A 19,974-nucleotide genomic window follows, 5' to 3' on the forward strand; every position below is an offset into this window, starting at 1 on the left:
TACACCGTGCATACATACTGGGGCAGTGGTGGCCTAGCGGTTAAGGAAGCGACCCCGTAATCAGAAGGTTGCCGGTTCGAATCCCGAGCCGCCAAGGTGCCACTGAGGTGCCACTGAGCAAAGCACCGTCCCCACACACTGCTCCCCGGGCGCTGGTCATGGCTGCCCACTGCTCACTCAGGGTGATGGGTTAAATGCAGAGGACAAATTTCACTGTGTGCACCGTGTGCTGTTCTGCTGTGTATCACATGTGACAATCACTTCACTCACATACTTGGATGTAAATACCCTAAAAGAAAAGTTGAATGTCTGCAGGTAAAGCACATGGTGGTGGTTATAGAGCCATAAAGATGTTATTTTGTTGTTGAATTTAATGCAGCCTGGTGCAGATTCGATGTTAACTGTAATTTGCCCCCAGATGCATACGCTGCATACAGATATTGCAGCTCACAACAATTCGATGATCGCCATAAATTCTGTGGACCCAACCTGGAGTTAGTTCATAATCAATTCTGCATAAGTCATATATTCTTGATGAAATTTAGTGTTTCAGTTAGATAATAACCTGCTAACAACATTAGGTGCTATGTTGCTAAAAGTTGGGGCTGATATGAGAGATCAAACCATCAGAGACAGACCATCACTCGCATTTATGAATGAACTAAAGTTATATAGAAACAAACTTTCAATAAAAACAAAAAAATAATTTTAACCTCTTTTGTTTACATCAGTGTAGAGACTGGAATGAATAATTTTTATTTGTTCAGATTTTTAAACAATGATTGAAACGTAGAGTAAGAAATTCCACATCAGTCAGGCTTTAGTATGTGAATGTGGTTGAAGATATTTCATTATATGTATTGAAGCAAACAACTAGTAAAGCAAATTTAAACACAAGGACAACACTGACAGCACAAGTGCCTTTTATTTGGACCACACAGAAGAATGGAGACATACAGTATGAAGGCCTTTTTCCCCTCTACAAAAAGAAAGCGGGGAGACTTACAATCCTGCATGTGAGGCGCAACTCAAATAAAACACACCTGATGTATTTCAGGGCTAACAGAATTCTATTTGTATATTATTAAAGTTGCACCTACAATCTGCAAGACTGTCAACAAGTAGAAGCAGCGCAGCTCGTCATTAAATAAAAACACAGCGAAACTGCAGGGGGAGCTACTGGAACGACGGCAAAAGAAATCATTCATCATCATCCCAATCCTTCTTGCCTTGGGGTGCTTTTGGGCCTCCTGCTGGCTTCGCCATGATGATCTGTGAGAAGGATGGAAGTGTCAGGCAGGTCGTAAGAACAGAGGTGAGTGAGAAAATTGGACAATACAGTAATGAAACAGGACGGCCTGTAAACCTCAAAAGTAGGTTAGCAAACGACTGAATGTGGACATTATTTTACACTTGGTAAATGTCCATGTAAAAAAAATAAAAGGTGATAAAATATGTGTGAGCATTAATGGGGTTAGCAAAAATGTCCACAAGCAGACAGACACACTGCCTATCAACTCTTTGACTTGCAGGTTAGTCGAATCTTGTCTACCCTGTGAAAAAACAGCGTATACATCCAGCATGCAGCCACACCGTGCTTGTGACATGGTTCTATATTCACAACCTGCAGACACAGGTAAACTAAAGATAATCTGGTTGGTTAGATACACAGTGCTTTCTGTTACATTTGTGCATATGACTTATGGATCAATTTTCCATCTTGTGCAGGCATTCTGCCCTGAGTGAGAACCATGCAACGTGTCAGAGGTCAGGCACACACTCAAAGTAGGTCGTTCTGGCACTTTCTACTCCCTTACTAATGTGCAAACTTTTCCGGCTCCTCATCCCAATCATCCATGTCCCAGTGGCCTTGCTGTTTGGGAGCTTTGGGGCCACCTGCAGGCTTTGCCATAATGATCTGAGACCAACATGGACATTTATGTGCAGAGAATATCAGAACACGGCTAGATAACATGCTGATAAATGCTTAACCTCACATTTTACCACATAACATTTTAAAACAATGAAACACAGCCTGACCTGGTCTACTCTGAGGACTGTGATGGCTGCATTGGTAGCCAGTTTGATGCCCCAGTACTTCACCAGGAAGGGATCCAGAACACCAGCCTCCAACATGTCCTTCACAGCAGGGCCCTCACCCTGGCAAAGAAAAAACAAGGACAACAGAATAAAAAAAACCATCAAACTTTCAGCCTGTTTGAATTGACAGTGGCCCCAAAAATACAATACAAAAGATGTGATATCTGCTGATGCCCCCATACAGATAGGGCATTATGAGCGAGCAGGGAACAGAGGAAATGAATACTGCACAAAACCTGGGTGTGAGATGTAATGACTGAAGGGATCTCAAATTGTCCAATATGAAGAAGTGTAAGAGCTGTCAATCATCAGAAATAATTGTACACCACAAAAAAGGGGTTTAGTCCTATAGATGGGTCAGGGATCTTACCTCAATGTCAAATCCCATGTTCTTGTTTCCCTCGTGGTGAACAGCATAGAGTTTAGAGATCAGTTCACTCCCCTTTACACCAGAGTTCTCTGCAAGGGCTCGTGGCAGAGCTTCAAACGCCTCAGCAAACTTTTTAATAGAGTACTGCTCCAGACCAGGACAGGACTAAGCAGAAGAACAAAGAGGAAAATGTTACCTAAAATGTACACATCTGAGTGGATATTGGGGTGACGTGGTGTCAGTATCCAAAACTAAGCTTCAGATACACAGGGTAAAAATTAAGAAGCAAACAGGAACGTGTCATCGAGACCACGATTCATACCTCGCCATAGGATGTGATCTGCTTGGCCAGTTCAATTTCAGTGGCTCCACCACCAGGCACCAGCCGGTTGTCCTGAGGAGAGAAGTGGAAGTTTAGTTTGCACAAGTCATCCAGTAATGATGAGCAATTCAATATTTAATTGACAGAAAAACACAGTACTGTAGCAAGAAAAATCTTACCTCGACTAGGACTTTGAAGGTGTTGACCCCATCGTCAACAGCTCGTTCAATGTCGTCCATCAGATTGTTTGTGGCGCCACGGATGACCAGCGTAGAGATGGCCCCCTCCTCCTTCTCTGTAGGAACAAGGGGTTACTACAACAAGCCACCAACACTCCAATGAATGAAAGACAAATTGCACAAGAGCAGCCACTCACCATGTTTGAAGACCACAACCTGAGTGTCGCCCACTTCTGAGAGGTAGACGCTGTCACAACGACCCATCTCCTCGGGCGTGGGTGCAGTCTGCAGGCAGATTGAAGTACAAAGATCCATAATCCCAGAGAAACAAACACTAAAACACCAATATGCTTGAATTTTTACACAGGTAAAAATGTGTGTATGTTCATACTGACCAGGCTGGGAAGTGCAGTGGCACCCACAGATTTACACAGTCTTCTTAGATCCCACTTGGAGTTTAGCCTGGTGGGTCAAACAAAGTATTCAAACATACAGAAAACCAAGAGTGAAAATTCTTAATGGATTTTTTTTTTAAGCCAGAGCACTAACCTGACAACCATGAGCTGGTATTTGTTGGCATAGTGCAGTGCCAGGTCTGCCACCTTGCCACCAGTTACTAGTACAGTGGCACCAGTATCAGCGATGGCCTTCACCTGAGCCTCCATCAGGTTCTCCTCTCCTTTGCTGAAGTTGAGCAGCTCCTATGCATTCTTTATCAAAACTGTGCCCTGAGGAAAAACACACACACAACATAAAAGTTAAAACCCAGTATTAATCATGCAACAACATGAAACCCTACAATGAATATTACAACTGAGAGTACTCACCTTGGTCTCTGTCACCATGCAGTCAAACGGGCAGGAAAACACTGCAATCTTGGCGTCCTTAACTGAGGTGATGTCTCCTACTGCTTCTTTCTTGAAAACCATTCCATGCAACACTGAAGACCCACTCAGTCCACATCCCTGCATGGAAGAGAGGCAACGCCTAACATGAAACCAAACAGTGACAGGAAACAAACATTGCTGACACAGTATTTACACCCGTAACACTCACCAAAATTTTACAAACTCTGACATTATCCACACTGAAACTTCCAGCTTCTGAAAAGATGGAAACTGTGTAAAAAAAAAAAAAAAAACACAACATAAATCAAGGTACATAACATTTCTCATTGCCACTAAAATAAATAAATAAACAAATAAATAAATAAATAATGAAGACAATATAAATCATACCACAGGCTTGTCCAATGAGGTCGGCCAGAAAATCTTCATTGCCATACTGCTTGCTCATGATAGCTGGGCGGATCAGGGATGTGGCCTCACCGACATCATGGAGGTTCTTTGCTGAAGAGCATACGCATTCTGGCAAAATCTCTAGGGCCTTCTTGCAAGCCATGTCATAACCTTCAATAACCTGGGATGTAGGAGGCAAATAAGACAGCATTATCGAGTCAGTCACAGTCAGTAGTTACAGGGACAGTCCCCCTGGTGACACTCAAGCGTCTTGCTCAGGGACACATTGTGACAACTACCTACATTAACCTGGGCAATAATTAGAAAGATGGGTTTACCTCAGACACAGAGACTCCAATTCGGAGGAGCTCCTCAGCCTGTTCCAGCAAGGCCCCGGCAAACACTAGGATGAAGTTAGTCCCATCACCAACCTCCTCCTCCTGCATGTGCGAGGCAATCACGATCATCTTAGCTGCCGGATGCTGGACCTGAATAACAAGAAGAATTTGGATGAAACAGTGTTCCTTTGGCTTTGAGGGTCTGAATAAAACAGCCTGCGGATTCACAGAAGAAAAAAATCACCTGAAGTTCTCGAAGAATGGTCGCGGCATCGTTAGTGACAAAAAGTTTCTCCAGGTGGTTGATGACCATCTTGTTCATTCCTGTGGATACATACGAGCCGGTGAACACCCACGATCCACGCATTCACCCACCTGGACAATAAGACGTCAGCAGAAACTTACCATTGGGCCCATAAGCAGTCCTGGTGGTCTGCGCAAGTTCTTTGCATGCCTGAATGTTTCGATAGACTGCCTCCTCGAGTCCTGAATAGTGCTGAATTAAACAAAACAGAATACTTGAGATTCAATCATAATGAGTGAAAGTGAAGTGATTGTCATTGTGATACACAGCAGCACAGCACACGGTGCACACAGTGAAATGTGTCCTCTGCATTTAACCCATCACCCTGAGTGAGCAGTGGGCAGCCATGATAGGCTCCCGAGTGTGCGGGGACGGTGCTTTGCTCAGTGGCACCTTGGCAGATCGGGATTCGAACCGGCAACCTTCTGATTACGGGGCCGCTTCCTTAACCGCCATAACCACCGCTATAATGAAGAATAAAACCAGTTTATGGTGAAGAATAAAAGCGGTTTAAACCGGTTCAAATCGGTTTATGGTTATGCAAGAAGTTCTGAAAAAGCCAACAAATGTTCAGAAAAAGCCAACACTCGCAATAACAAACGCGCAGCTACTCAATGTCTCACCCATTCATAACGCGATTTAAGACACAGGCCACGTTTTAGTAGCAAGACAGGCGGTAACAAAAGCCTACAAAGTGACGGACTAAAGTCGAGGGGCTTCCACATGACAGCGCCGGGATTAGCCGGCTGGCCGTTTCATTACGTCCCCCAACTTTAAACGACGACGTTCCTACTAACCTTCGCGCCATCCTTTAACATCTGGGCAAAGCCCGGAGCTTTGGGTACGTGGAGAGCCATTTCAGAGTGTGCCGGAGTGATGTGGTTACACTAGATTTATAAGTATAATTCTTTAAATGTGTGTTTTCTTATTTACTAAAGACTTTTATTTTATGGTTACCTGTATTCTGGTGTGATTAAGGGAATTATAATGACAATTCATTAATTGTTTGTTTAATTAATTGTAGAATGTTGAAGTGTGTTCATGTTTCTGGTTATGTGAAATATGTTTCTGTATTTTTGTTTGTTCAATTGATGGTTATTGTAAAAAGTTATGTGGGTTATAAAACTTTGATCACCCCCCGACAATTGTTTGGATGCGGCCGTACGTCACCTCTACAGTAGGCGGAAATACGTCACCTCCACAGTAGGCGGAAATACGTCACCTCTACAGTAGGCGGAAATACGTCACCTCCACAGTAGGCGGAAACTCGTGACTTCAAAATTGTTGTTTTTGTTTTGTATCCCGTATTGCATTATACTGGAATAAAAGGTTTAAAAAATATACGATGTACTTAAAAGATACATTAAAAACAATCGACTTTGACAGCAAAAACCAAATTGCGTTTTTGTTACTGTTGATGTTAATGAGAAATAAACGTGGTTCTAATTAACAATGTTTTTTAATGTGTAAAATTGATAGAAATATGATTGATTGCAAGGTAATATGTTACTGTTAATAGCATTCGTAAGCTCTTTATTTTAAAGTTGCAAGTATAAACAATGCTGTTACATTTACACTGTAATATTTAATTTTAACTTCTAGTCGTGTGAACATGGAAACAAGTGAACAAAATGTTGAAACAAGTTTAATTGAAATTTTGTATTTACATAAAAAAAACCCATAAAAAAAAACAGCCAGTGCCTTCCTATATATCTCAAACATAGCATTGACCCTTGTTAGTCCCTGCTCGTCAACACATGCCTTTAGAAAAAGCTCCATGTCCTCTGCACACTGAAAAACAAAGAGCAAAAGTCCCTTTCTTCTGTGTCTTCTTCCTCCAGCATGTCTCTTAAGACCCTCTGCTGGTCCTCTTTATTTAAGGACAGATATTTTGGCGTGGTTACATGTCCATGGAAAAGTGCCTTATTTGGACAACCCAGTGCCCAGCAGTATGCAGATCTTGAACAACTGCTGGCTCCTGTTTCACTAACCATTTAATTACACTAGTGTTTAAAGTGACTACTGACCTGACTGACTTCCGGTAACTTACGCTTTTTCAGTCTGAAAATGGGCACATGTTGTCCTTGAAGTGCAGCTTTGGCGTCCTCTCTCCAGTGTGCAAAAAGCTTGCCATAGCTTAACAGAAAATTTTTATATTGTTAATGTGTCTAAACCTTGAGACAATATAGTACAGAAGCCAAAATATAAATACCACCTGAGATCAAAGTTCTCCATCAACAGCAAGCACCGCCATTTCCGCAAGTAGGGCATGTCTAACTGTAAAATATCAATATGAACCATATTTAACAACATTCAAAAGATTTAAGACCCCATTGCTCTCAAATTAAATAGGACACTTACTATAGTATAATCAAATGGTGCATCCAGTGAGAGTAGACTGTTTGGGACCAAAAATAAAAATTACATTGTTTTGGAGCTTAATTTAACTTTTGTATGAATCTCAAGGAAAACTGAATAACAGAAAAAAAAAAAAAAAGATCCCACTGTCAATTCCAAAGTCTTGACTCGAAAACCCTTTATTACAGCGAAAATAAAGCCTAATTAATAAAATCCCTTAAAAGAAGACTAGTAATTCATGTAATTCACCATACACTCACACTATTACATACCTTCAACGCAAAGCCATTTTTTACTGACCACTGCCCTGGAACGGCAAGATTCCTTTTCCCAAGACAATTACATCCACGAGTCAACAGACATCATCATGATGTGAAATGTTTATTGCTAATAGCACCAACCCTAAGTACAGGCCTTAGGAACACGCCGTAGACACAATTAACAAAATGTACAATCACATGCTGGTTAAAGTATGTCATACACAGCAATTTCAGTTTTATTTTAATATTGGCCTAATTTATAAACAGAAACTCTCATCTAAAGATAGCATCATTGATTTGATCAGATTGTGAAGATGAGAAAAAGAATCAAGAGGTGATGCATCATGCTGATATAGTTTATAAGCCAGCATGTGAATGTACTGTATGCTTGAACACTCTAGATCAACAGAACATGATCTGGGATACACTTAACCTGGAACACTGAACGAGTTCCTAAAAACTCTGGAACAAACCAAACATGCTTATTAAAAAAGTGATGTCAAAAGTGAAACATATTGTTGGCCAAAGGCCAAATCCTGCCTTTGTGTATAATGGGTCAAGAAAAAGGATTTCTCTTTTATGTGGCTTCAGTTCCTAAAAGACAGTTACTCAGGACTTCAAACTTGCAAACAATGTCATTGCAAGTGATAATAAACAATGTTTGAAAAAAAATATGTTGCAAAAATGTGGCACTGAGTGCAGCGGGAAGCAGTCCTGACAGTGGTGGCTGACTTGGCATTGAAGAATGCTGACATGACAATAAATGCCTTGCCATATCCCCACGCTGTATGATTGTCCTGTTACAGACAGGGCAGTGAAAGTGTCCTTTCTCCCTACATGGTAGCCTGCACCGGCATATAAGTTTGTCTGCAAGAGGGAAATGAACACATGTAATATAAATGTAGTTATATAGTGTAAGAATGGACATTGCGGGAGCCTGCTTTTGCCTTGCATAACACATGTCTGCAGGGGGAAGTGTGACATTCCTGTGTCGATGGTTGTGGGTGAAGATTCGACACCCCGGTTTTTACATGCCTTTTGTCCGACATCAACGTGCGAAGTATCAGCCGTCAGGACCGCCCACCCTCTTTGTCTTCCCCAAATGGGAGGCACCGGGGGGCGTGACATCAAAAACAACAGGTTCTGATTGGTCAGTGACAACTTCCTGTAGGCCAGGGGTATAAAAGTCTGCGCACATGTGGAAAAGGGGGCTCTCTGAGGTTCTTACTCAGGGGGGTTTCCCTCGGAAGCCGGAAGGCTTCTGAGACTTTCTCTCCCGCTCTCTTTCTCTTCTCCCTCTTTACTCTTTCTTCTCATTTTTACTTTCTCTGTAACCTTGGTACCTTTTTACATTCAATATTCACATGTAACTACAATAATTATTTACCGGTGTTAATAAATTAGAAACTGTTCATTTTTAACCTCTATTGTGCCATGCCTCTTTCTGCCAGGTAACATCAAATTGGAGTGGTTGAATACAGTGCTTTGTGTGGAGGGAGAAAGAGTTTTTTCTACACACTCTATTCTCTTCCCAACACCACATGGTCTTCATGCGTTTTTTTACAATAGAATGCAATCAATTTATCTAACACTCAAAGTGTACATGTTAACAAAAACATAATCAAAATAATGACCATCCAATCCTATAATATGATGAAAGCAAAGGGGTATGGATCACAAGTGCTATCAAGCAATGTGGTGAACAGGAAAGAAAAATATATTTAATAAAAATACAAGCTTTTTCTTGCTGATGAATGCACTGAACTGTACAATGTGATTAGCAACTTTTAAGTCAACAAAGAGAGTGCAGAAGTGCTGAAAATAAGTGCATATAACTATATTTACATCTATAAATAAAAATTATATTTAATACCAACATACCATTGAAAGGCAAAGCATTTTTAATGTGTCCATTTATATGTTCCTAAATCTTTGCCCTGACAGTAGGGCTGAAAGTGGGGCACAGAGGGCAGTGCAACATGGGGCATGTTGCATGTCTTCTGCAACATGTTGTGCATTCCTGCAATGCTGGCTTTGAGGCAGAATAAACACCATATACACATTTGAACTATTTTGATGCTATGTGCTGAGACCCTTAATCCACTGACCACATTGAGGGAGCAGAGAAAATGTACTAGACAACAGATTAAGTTATGAGATCAAATACGTTTTGGTTGTAAAAGAAAAAAGAAGACAGTTCAGGTTTTGAACAGTCCCCCTGGAGCAACTTAGGGTTCAGTGTCATGCTCAGGGACACAATGGTAGTAAGTGGGATTTGAACCTGGGTCTTCTGGTTCTGGCGAGTGTGTTACCCACTAGGCTACTACCACCCCAGCATAAGATAAGTATAAGATCAAACCTAAGGCAGATTTATATATTTTATGCAAGTTTGCAGTAACATTTTCACCATCCCACACATCTTTTAAAATGTCCTTCAATGGGACATGACTGTGCACATCTCAGTTCTGTTCCCTTACAGACTCGCAGTTAACAAGAGATTCAATTGTTTGTTTAACTGGTATGTTATGTGCAAAACACTCTTTTCCTGTTTATTCTGTCCTAGACTGATCGGCTCAACATAATGGAAATTGTTCTTGATTTTCTTCGGTGATCTGATCTTAAGGTATGACTGTTACATCATAAAAAGACCTTCAGCTTTAAGATCCTCAAGAACCATTTTTATCATTGCCTCTGGAACGTCAACTGAAAATAACTAAGTTTGAAAAGCATATGAGACAAGTTGATTTCATGGATTGACTGAATATCTTCAAAGACTCTGAATTACTGAGGCTGGAAGCAATAAAAAACAGAGCAAGATTCCTTAAAAACAACGTCTCATCTACATTTTCAGGACTTACATCTGGACCCTCTTTAATGTGCATTTTGATATGAGAAATAAAGTCCGGTAAACTAGAACTTTTGGCACCGCACAAATCAACATGACATTCGAATGACTGTGTAGTGCACATTGTGGTTTATGACATACATCTTTTATGGTGTCTGTACACGTGAGATTTCGAGCCTGCGTGTTTTTCTGTTACAGTTTCTATTACAGTTGCTTTCTTCAATATTTTTGTGTTCTTTTTTTTACCTCGTCATCTGTCATTCCGCTCCGTCCGACCTCGGATGTGACAATATCGAACAAATTGCTGATTCATTCGAGTCATGCTCACCAAAGATAAACCGCAATTTTTAAATGAGCACATTCGTAGTAAAAGTTTAAAGTTTAAAGTGAAGTGATTGTCACATGTGATACACTGTAGCACAGCACACGATGCAAACAGTGAAATTTGCCCTCTGCATTTAACCCATCACCCTGAGCGAGCAGTGGGCAGCCATGACAGGCGCCCGGGGAGCAGTGTGTCGGGACGGTGCTTTGCTCAGTGGCACCTCAGTGGCACCTTGGCGGATCGGGATTCGAACCGGCAACCTTCTGATTTCAGGGCTGCTTCCTTAACCACTGCCCCAGTAATCAGCTGATAATTTGATATGCCCATTTACTATCAACTAGCATGAACTAAACCTGTCTGTACATATGTATCGAGCTCACCAATGTAAAACTGAACTGAGGTTAAATGTCACAAGCATATGATTTCTCTTGTATTTGAACATTAACTAGCCAGTTATGGAAAGTTTCCAGCTGATAACTGCATGTAATTACAGTAATTACATTAATTATACTTCACCGAATCTTTACCGCATTATTTTTGCAAATCGACTGTAACACAAATAAACCGATGAACAGGTCGACTAAAAGCAAACTCTTGTCTGTCGGCAAGAAGATGGCAGTTTTAATGTAGTATGGAAGCTGCTAGAGCTGTGCGATTCATGACTCACCCGGGTTAATCACCCGGATCCTTTAAATGACTCATGAGTCACGAATGACTCGTGAGTCACCGAAACCTTCGAGTCCTAACTACACCATGTCTAAATTGTAAACTCCAATATATTGGCGCTAACCCGCTCTCTGAGCGGTTCCGATTCGGTTACATGAGTCCGGTTGTAAAGGAAGTTAACCCGGATCAGAGAGCGGGTTAGCGCCAATACCGACTCAAGTGACTCAAGAGACTCACACACCCGGATCAGTTTAGTGAGTGACTCAGAGGGAGCCGAATCCTAAAAAGGTATTACATCTCTAGAAGCTGCGCAGCTATGGAGGTAATATTATGACAAGCAAGTTGTTTTCTGTGTGCAGCCACCTGTTTTAACTGATCCGTTACCCACGTGTTTTTATAACGTTATTTTATAGAAATACTTATAAAACTCCACTGTAATAGTTTTTAAGATATGACAAACATAGATAAACCTACCTCTCTGTGATAATACACGTGGCACACATCAAAAATAGGATATAATACCGTTAAATAACAGTGACATACTGTTGTTGTTCGATCACTAACCTGAAGTGAACGAGTCTTCCCACAATGCACTGCAACGGCAACCTACTGATATTTGCTGTTAAATTTCTATATTTTTGCAGTGCATGTCCCGGGGTTAATGATACATTTGGGATCAAAATATGCATTTACACTGGTTTTCTATGCGACATTTTTTTATTAGGATCAGATTAGTCAGTGACAGCCCAGGGATGCAACCCAATGTGTTCCAGAGTTCAGGAAGGAACTGAGTGCAAAATAATTTGTTACCAAATATTAAAAAGTTTGATTTATGAGTGTTAATTTGCTGGAAGTACATATGCAAACTGTTGTAATTCCTACACCGTGCATACTTGGATGTAAATACCCTAAAAGAAAAGTTGAATGTCTGCAGGTAAAGCACATGGTGGTGGTTATAGAGCCAAAAAGATGTTATTTTGTTGCTGAATTTAATGCAGCCTGGTGCAGATTCGATGTTAACTGTAATTTGCCCTCAGATGCATACGCTGCATACAGATATTGCAGTTCACAACAATTCGATGATCGCCGTAAATTCTGTGGACCCAACCTGGAGTTAGTTCATAATCAGTTCTGCATAAGTCATATATTCTTGATGAAATTTAGTGTTTCAGTTAGATAATAACATGCTAAGAACATTAGGTGCCATGTTGCTAAAAGTTGGGGCTGATATGAGAGATCCAACCATCACAGAGACAGACCATCCCTCACATTTACGAATGAACTAAAGTTAAATAGAAACAAACTTTCAATAAAAACAAAAAAATAATTTTAACCTCTTTTGTTTACATCAGTGTAGAGACTGGAATGAATAATTTTTATTTGTTCAGATTTTTAAACAATGATTGAAACGTAGAGTAAGAAATTCCACATCAGTCAGGCTTTAGTATGTGAATGTGGTTGAAGATATTTCATTATATGTATTGAAGCAAACAACTAGTAAAGCAAATTTAAACACAAGGACAACACTGACAGCACAAGTGCCTTTTATTTGGACCACACAGAAGAATGGAGACATACAGTATGAAGGCCTTTTTCCCCTCTACAAAAAGAAAGCGGGGAGACTTACAATCCTGCATGTGAGGCGCAACTCAAATAAAACACACCTGATGTATTTCAGGGCTAACAGAATTCTATTTGTATATTATTAAAGTTGCACCTACAATCTGCAAGACTGTCAACAAGTAGAAGCAGCGCAGCTCGTCATTAAATAAAAACACAGCGAAACTGCAGGGGGAGCTACTGGAACGACGGCAAAAGAAATCATTCATCATCATCCCAATCCTTCTTGCCTTGGGGTGCTTTTGGGCCTCCTGCTGGCTTCGCCATGATGATCTGTGAGAAGGATGGAAGTGTCAGGCAGGTCGTAAGAACAGAGGTGAGTGAGAAAATTGGACAATACAGTAATGAAACAGGACGGCCTGTAAACCTCAAAAGTAGGTTAGCAAACGACTGAATGTGGACATTATTTTACACTTGGTAAATGTCCATGTAAAAAAAATAAAAGGTGATAAAATATGTGTGAGCATTAATGGGGTTAGCAAAAATGTCCACAAGCAGACAGACACACTGCCTATCAACTCTTTGACTTGCAGGTTAGTCGAATCTTGTCTACCCTGTGAAAAAACAGCGTATGCATCCAGCATGCAGCCACACCGTGCTTGTGACATGGTTCTATATTCACAACCTGCAGACACAGGTAAACTAAAGATAATCTGGTTGGTTAGATACACAGTGCTTTCTGTTACATTTTCCTATGTGCATATGACTTATGGATCAATTTTCCATCTTGTGCAGACATTCTGCCCTGAGTGAGAACCATGCAACGTGTCAGAGGTCAGGCACACACTCAAAGTAGGTCGTTCTGGCACTTTCTACTCCCTTACTAATGTGCAAACTTTTCCGGCTCCTCATCCCAATCATCCTTGTCCCAGTGGCCTTGCTGTTTGGGAGCTTTGGGGCCACCTGCAGGCTTTGCCATAATGATCTGAGACCAACATGGACATTTATGTGCAGAGAATATCAGAACACGGCTAGATAACATGCTGATAAATGCTTAACCTTACATTTTACCACATAACATTTTAAAACAATGAAACACAGCCTGACCTGGTCTACTCTGAGGACCGTGATGGCTGCATTGGCGGCCAGTTTGATGCCCCAGTACTTCACCAGGAAGGGATCCAGAACACCAGCCTCCAACATGTCCTTCACAGCAGGGCCCTCACCCTGGCAAAGAAAAAACAAGGACAACAGAATAAAAAAACCATCAAACTTTCAGCCTGTTTGAATTGACAGTGGCCCCAAAAATACAATACAAAAGATGTGATATCTGCTGATGCCCCCATACAGATAGGGCATTATGAGCGAGCAGGGAACAGAGGAAATGAATACTGCACAAAACCTGGGTGTGAGATGTAATGACTGAAGGGATCTCAAATTGTCCAATATGAAGAAGTGTAAGAGCTGTGAATCCATAAGAACTAATTATACACCACAAAAAAGGGGCTTAGTCCTATAGATGGGTCAGGGATCTTACCTCAATGTCAAATCCCATGTTCTTGTTTCCCTCGTGGTGAACAGCATAGAGTTTAGAGATCAGTTCACTCCCCTTTACACCAGAGTTCTCTGCAAGGGCCCGTGGCAGAGCTTCAAACGCCTCAGCAAACTTTTTAATAGAGTACTGCTCCAGACCAGGACAGGACTAAGCAGAAGAACAAAGAGGAAAATGTTACCTAAAATCTACACATCTGAGTGGATATTGGGGTGACGTGGTGTCAGTATCCAAAACTAAGCTTCAGATACACAGGGTAAAAATTAAGAAGCAAACAGGAACGTGTCATCGAGACCACGATTCATACCTCGCCATAGGATGTGATCTGCTTGGCCAGTTCAATTTCAGTGGCTCCACCACCAGGCACCAGCCGGTTGTCCTGAGGAGAGAAATGGAAGTTTAGTTTGCACAAGTCATCCAGTAATGATGAGCAATTCAATATTTAATTGACAGAAAAACACAGTACTGTAGCAAGAAAAATCTTACTCTGACTAGGACTTTGAAGGTGTTGACCCCATCGTCAACAGCTCGTTCAATGTCGTCCATCAGATTGTCTGTCGAGCCGCGGATGACCAGCGTAGAGATGGCTCCCTCCTCCTTCTCTGTAGGAACAAGGGGTTACTACAACAAGCCACCAACACTCCAATGAATGAAAGACAAATTGCACAAGAGCAGCCACTCACCATGTTTGAAGACCACAACCTGAGTGTCGCCCACTTCTGAGAGGTAGACGCTGTCACAACGACCCATCTCCTCGGGCGTGGGTGCAGTCTGCAGGCAGATTGAAGTACAGGAAGATCCATTATACCAGAGAAACAAACACTAAAATGCTTGAATTTTTACATAGGTAAAAATTAGGGCTACACGATTTGGGGGAAAAAGACATATTGCAATTATTGAGATCAATATTGCGATATGATAAAGGGCACTTGCATGTATATCAAAGAAAAGTCGCATACAAATTACTAATAGTGAAATGTTTAATTTCAAAGTGAAACATAAAAACTACTTATAACAACTTGAAATGCCCAGTGCTTTCAAAATACAATATTCTACTAAATTAAATAAATCACAAAAAACTCTTTACATTACTGTCGAACGACAAACCCTGGTAAGGCTAAACAACTGTTTTGATTATATTTGGCCATTATAAAATCCTGTATTATAGTTCTTACGTTTAACCAAAACGTTGTTTGGAGGCTGACTTGAACACAGGGATGCATAGCTTTGCTAGCTTAGCTAAGGTTAAGATTTGTAAACTGAGGTGAATTTCTTTAGGAAATCGTCAAAGTTTGAAAAAGTTAACTAAACAGCTAAGAACTAAATAGTTAATGCCTACGTTTAGCCAAAACGTTGTTTGGAGGCTGACTTGAACACAGGAATGCATAGCTTCGCTAGCTTAGTCTAGCTTAGCTAAGGTTAAGACTTATAAAACAGGATTTTATAATGGACAAATATATTCAAAACAATTGTCCAGCCTTACCTATGAAATGTAATCCCCCGGGATCTGGTTTGGAGCGTACAGCGGTTTGTAAAGCCCCAAGCAGCACAAGAGTGAGGCATTTTTATGCACTTCTCTCCATAGACATGTATATGCTTCATGCCACAGCAGAGCCTATCGCAATATGGCGGCGACGTTGACGTACACGTACCCATATGTCTATGCGAATCACGAATCTGAGGTCTCCATTGAACCGAATCGAAAGTCACGTGACCAAACAAGTCACATTTAAATCGCAGCTTTTTGCATTCATGTAATCGCGCAGACTTACATCGCGATTACGATTACGATTAGATTAATTGTGCAGCACTAGTAAAAATGTGTGTATGTTCATACTGACCAGGCTGGGAAGTGCAGTGGCACCCACAGTTTTACACAGTCTTCTTAGATCCCACTTGGAGTTTAGCCTGGTGGGTCAAACAAAGTATTCAAACATACAGAAAACCAAGAGTGAAAATTCTTAATGGATTTTTTTTTTTTAAGCCAGAGCACTAACCTGACAACCATGAGCTGGTATTTGTTGGCATAGTGCAGCGCCATGTCTGCCACCTTGCCACCAGTTACTAGTACAGTGGCACCAGTATCAGCGATGGCCTTCACCTGAGCCTCCATCAGGTTCTCCTCTCCTTTGCTGAAGTTAAGCAGCTCCTCTGCATTCTTTATCAAAACTGTGCCCTGAGGAAAAACACACACACACAACATAAAAGTTAAAACCCAGTATTAATCATGCAACAACATGAAACCCTACAATGAATATTACAACTGAGAGTACTCACCTTGGTCTCTGTCACCATGCAGTCAAACGGGCAGGAAAACACTGCAATCTTGGCGTCCTTAACTGAGGTGATGTCTCCTTCTGCTTCTTTCTTGAAAACCATTCCATGCAACACTGAAGACCCACTCAGTCCACATCCCTGCATGGAAGAGAGGCAACGCCTAACATGAAACCAAACAGTGACAGGAAACAAACATTGCTGACACAGTATTTACACCCGTAACACTCACCAAAATTTTACAAACTCTGACATTATCCACACTGAAACTTCCAGCTTCTGGGAAGATGGACACTGTAAAAAAAAAAAAAAAAAAACATACATCAAGGTTCATAACATTTCTCATTGCCTTAAAAAAATAAAATAATAATAAGACAATATAAATCATACCACAGGCTTGTCCAATGAGGTCGGCCAGAAAATCTTCATTGCCATACTGCTTGCTCATGATAGCTGGGCGGATCAGGGATATGGCCTCACCGACATCATGGAGGTTCTTTGCTGAAGAGCATACGCATTCTGGCAAAATCTCTAGGGCCTTCTTGCAAGCCATGTCATAACCTTCAATAACCTGGGATGTAGGAGGGAAATAAGACGGCACTATCGAGTCAGTCACAGTCAGTAGTTACAGGGACAGTCCCCCTGGTGACACTCAAGCGTCTTGCTCAGGGACACATTGTGACAACTACCTACATTAACCTGGGCAATAATTAGAAAGATGGGTTTACCTCAGACACAGAGAGTCCCATTCGGAGGAGCTCCTCAGCCTGTTCCAGCAAGGCCCCGGCAAACACTAGGATGAAGTTAGTCCCATCACCAACCTCCTGCTCCTGCATGTGCGAGGCCATCACGATCATCTTAGCTGCCGGATGCTGGACCTGAATAACAAGAAGAATTTGGATTAAACAGTGTTCCTTTGGCTTTGAGGGTCTGAATAAAACAGCCTGCGGATTCACAGAAGCAAAAATCACCTGAAGTTCTCGAAGAATGGTCGCGGCATCGTTAGTGACAAAAAGTTTCTCCAGGTGGTTGATGACCATCTTGTTCATTCCTGTGGATACATACGAGCCGGTGAACACCCACGATCCACGCATTCACCCACCTGGACAATAAGACGTCAGCAGAAACTTACCATTGGGCCCATAAGCAGTCCTGGTGGTCTGCGCAAGTTCTTTGCATGCCTGAATGTTTCGATAGACTGCCTCCTCGAGTCCTGAATAGTGCTGAATTAAACAAAAAGCAACAACAAAATAGAATAGATTCAATCATAATGGGTGAAAGTGAAGTGACTGCCCCGAGTCGGTCAGGGCCAACGCCTTGGCCTCCACATATTCCGTTATGATGTGGAACAAACCGGGTTAAGCCGGTTTACGGTTATGCAAAAAGTTCTGAAAAAGCCAATGCGTTTGAGTTATTTATGAAGAAGGATTAACGCCTGATGAAAAGCGCGGCCACGTTGGTGCCGCAAATACCAGGACCCTCAATCAATCACCGATATTTTCTTTGTTAAAACACTCACAATAACAAACGCGCAGCTACTCAGTGTCTCACCCATTCATAACACGATTTAAGACACAGGCCACGTTTTAGTAGCAAGACAGGCGGTAATAAAAGCCTACAAAGTGACGCCGTGCGGCCTAAACTCGAGGGGCTTCCACATGACAGCGCCGGGATTAGCCGGCTAGCCGTTTCATTACGTCCCCCGACTTTAAACGACGGCGCAAAGCGCGCATTTCGCAACGTTCCCACTAACCTTCGCGCCATCCTTTAACATCTGGGCAAAGCCCGGAGCTTTGGGTACGTGGAGAGCCATTTCTGGGCTTTCTAGCAGACAGAGAAAAGGGGAACGCCAGCACCGCCAGGCTCACGCAGACATGCGGCCAGAACGACGCAGGCTAAAGCAGCGGACCGCAGAGACACCGACTCGCGGTCAGGAAAAGCAGTCGATTTGTAGTCCATCGATGGCCTCTGTCTGTTTACACGGATTAAGCCATCGTAAGGGCTAGAACCGCGAAAACGTTTAATTCGAGATTTAATGGAACATGGCACTGTGTTCGTTTGGAAGATCAATCTGATCCACATTCATTAATTACTGTTTCCCAACATATTTCCTTGTTGTGTAGGCTAATATTAGCAGAAATGTGTTAAAATTAGAGGTGGGCATAAATTAATTTTCTTAATCTAGATTAATCTCACTGTAATCTTGGAATTAATATAGATTAATCTAGAGTAAGCAACATTAATATAGATTAATCTAGATTAAAATGGCTCATTTGAATTCTGTCGAAGGCATTCAGAATATGTGTGCTACCCAAATAATGACTAAAAGTAAGTCTTTGTGAACGGGTTTCTCAAGACAGGTGGCGCATTAGACCAGGGGCTCATCTCCTGTTTCCAAAATGCATCACAAACTGCTTGAGAAAGCTGTTCTACTATGATAATTGGTGATGAAAATAAATTATGTTCAATAAGATGTACTTGTGTTTACCAACTGTTTATTCAGTGAAATAGCTGCATCCATGTTACCACGTCATGTTTGATGTGGTAATTTCACAGTTCGAAGACTCGTTCTCGCCCCTACAGTGCTATTCGGCTAGGTATACATCCGCGCTAAAATATCAAGGTGAAAGTCATCATAGTGTAGCGGTTCTTCTTCTGCGTTGTGTAACTTTTTGATTTCGTTTCTTGAAAAACACATATAATATGCTGACACCCAAGAGATTTTCTGTGCAAAGTGTATTCTGTACAAAAAAGCAAGGTCGCGTCAGAACGTCGCGTCACACATCGCGTCTTTCTGCACCTCTCTCTACAATATACAGTATTAAAAGAACATAAAAAAATATTCACAAAATAACACACATGCAAAATATCCCTAATATGTACGTAAATTAAAATGAAAGAAATAACTTTTCTCGCCCGATAAGAGTCTCACGTTAACGCAGCACGTAACGGCCCACCACTAGTTAAAATATTAATAATTTCATTTAACACACATTATTAACACAATATTTAACACACATTATTACTTAATTTAGTGTAACCAATTAGTGTAACCAGGGGGACTGAACCATTGCAACTCTAAGATAACCTCAAGGTTTACTATTATGGTCCCCGTTAGGTCTTGTGGCAGCAATTACAGAAGATAAATACAGACGGAGAAAGAAAAACAAGACACCCCTTTCCTCAAGCAATTAGCGGAGCCTTTCTGGACAACTGCATCATTGCACAGTTATTGCACTGGCTGTCTGTCCAGCATGTCCATGTCACTCAAATCTGATTGGAG

At 41.4% G+C, this 19,974-nt stretch overlaps 1 protein-coding gene and 1 pseudogene across 2 annotated transcripts; both read right to left on the minus strand.

The window, feature by feature from the left end:
- Positions 1-906: 906 nt before the first annotated feature.
- On the minus strand, positions 907-5,803 carry LOC114792261 (T-complex protein 1 subunit theta-like; annotated as a pseudogene).
- A 7,029-nt stretch (positions 5,804-12,832) lies between these two features.
- cct8 (chaperonin containing TCP1, subunit 8 (theta)) lies at positions 12,833-18,605 on the minus strand. Of its 2 annotated transcripts, XM_028983172.1 has the most exons (16): positions 18,445-18,605; positions 17,824-17,914; positions 17,663-17,742; positions 17,420-17,569; positions 17,082-17,262; positions 16,924-16,985; positions 16,695-16,832; positions 16,415-16,593; positions 16,259-16,325; positions 15,101-15,188; positions 14,904-15,019; positions 14,725-14,796; positions 14,403-14,567; positions 13,973-14,092; positions 13,750-13,850; positions 12,833-13,198 (listed from the first exon to the last, which is right to left on the minus strand). In XM_028983172.1, coding segments are annotated over exons 1-16 (1,671 nt in total). In that variant the 5' UTR covers positions 18,505-18,605; the 3' UTR covers positions 12,833-13,197. The 2 variants fall into 2 exon arrangements, with proteins under 2 accessions (XP_028839005.1, XP_028839006.1); XM_028983173.1 differs by lacking the exon at positions 13,750-13,850.
- Between the last annotated feature and the right edge of the window lie 1,369 nt (positions 18,606-19,974).

Source organism: Denticeps clupeoides, chromosome 6 (assembly GCF_900700375.1).
Source record: "Denticeps clupeoides chromosome 6, fDenClu1.1, whole genome shotgun sequence".
NCBI lineage: Eukaryota > Metazoa > Chordata > Actinopteri > Clupeiformes > Denticipitidae > Denticeps > Denticeps clupeoides.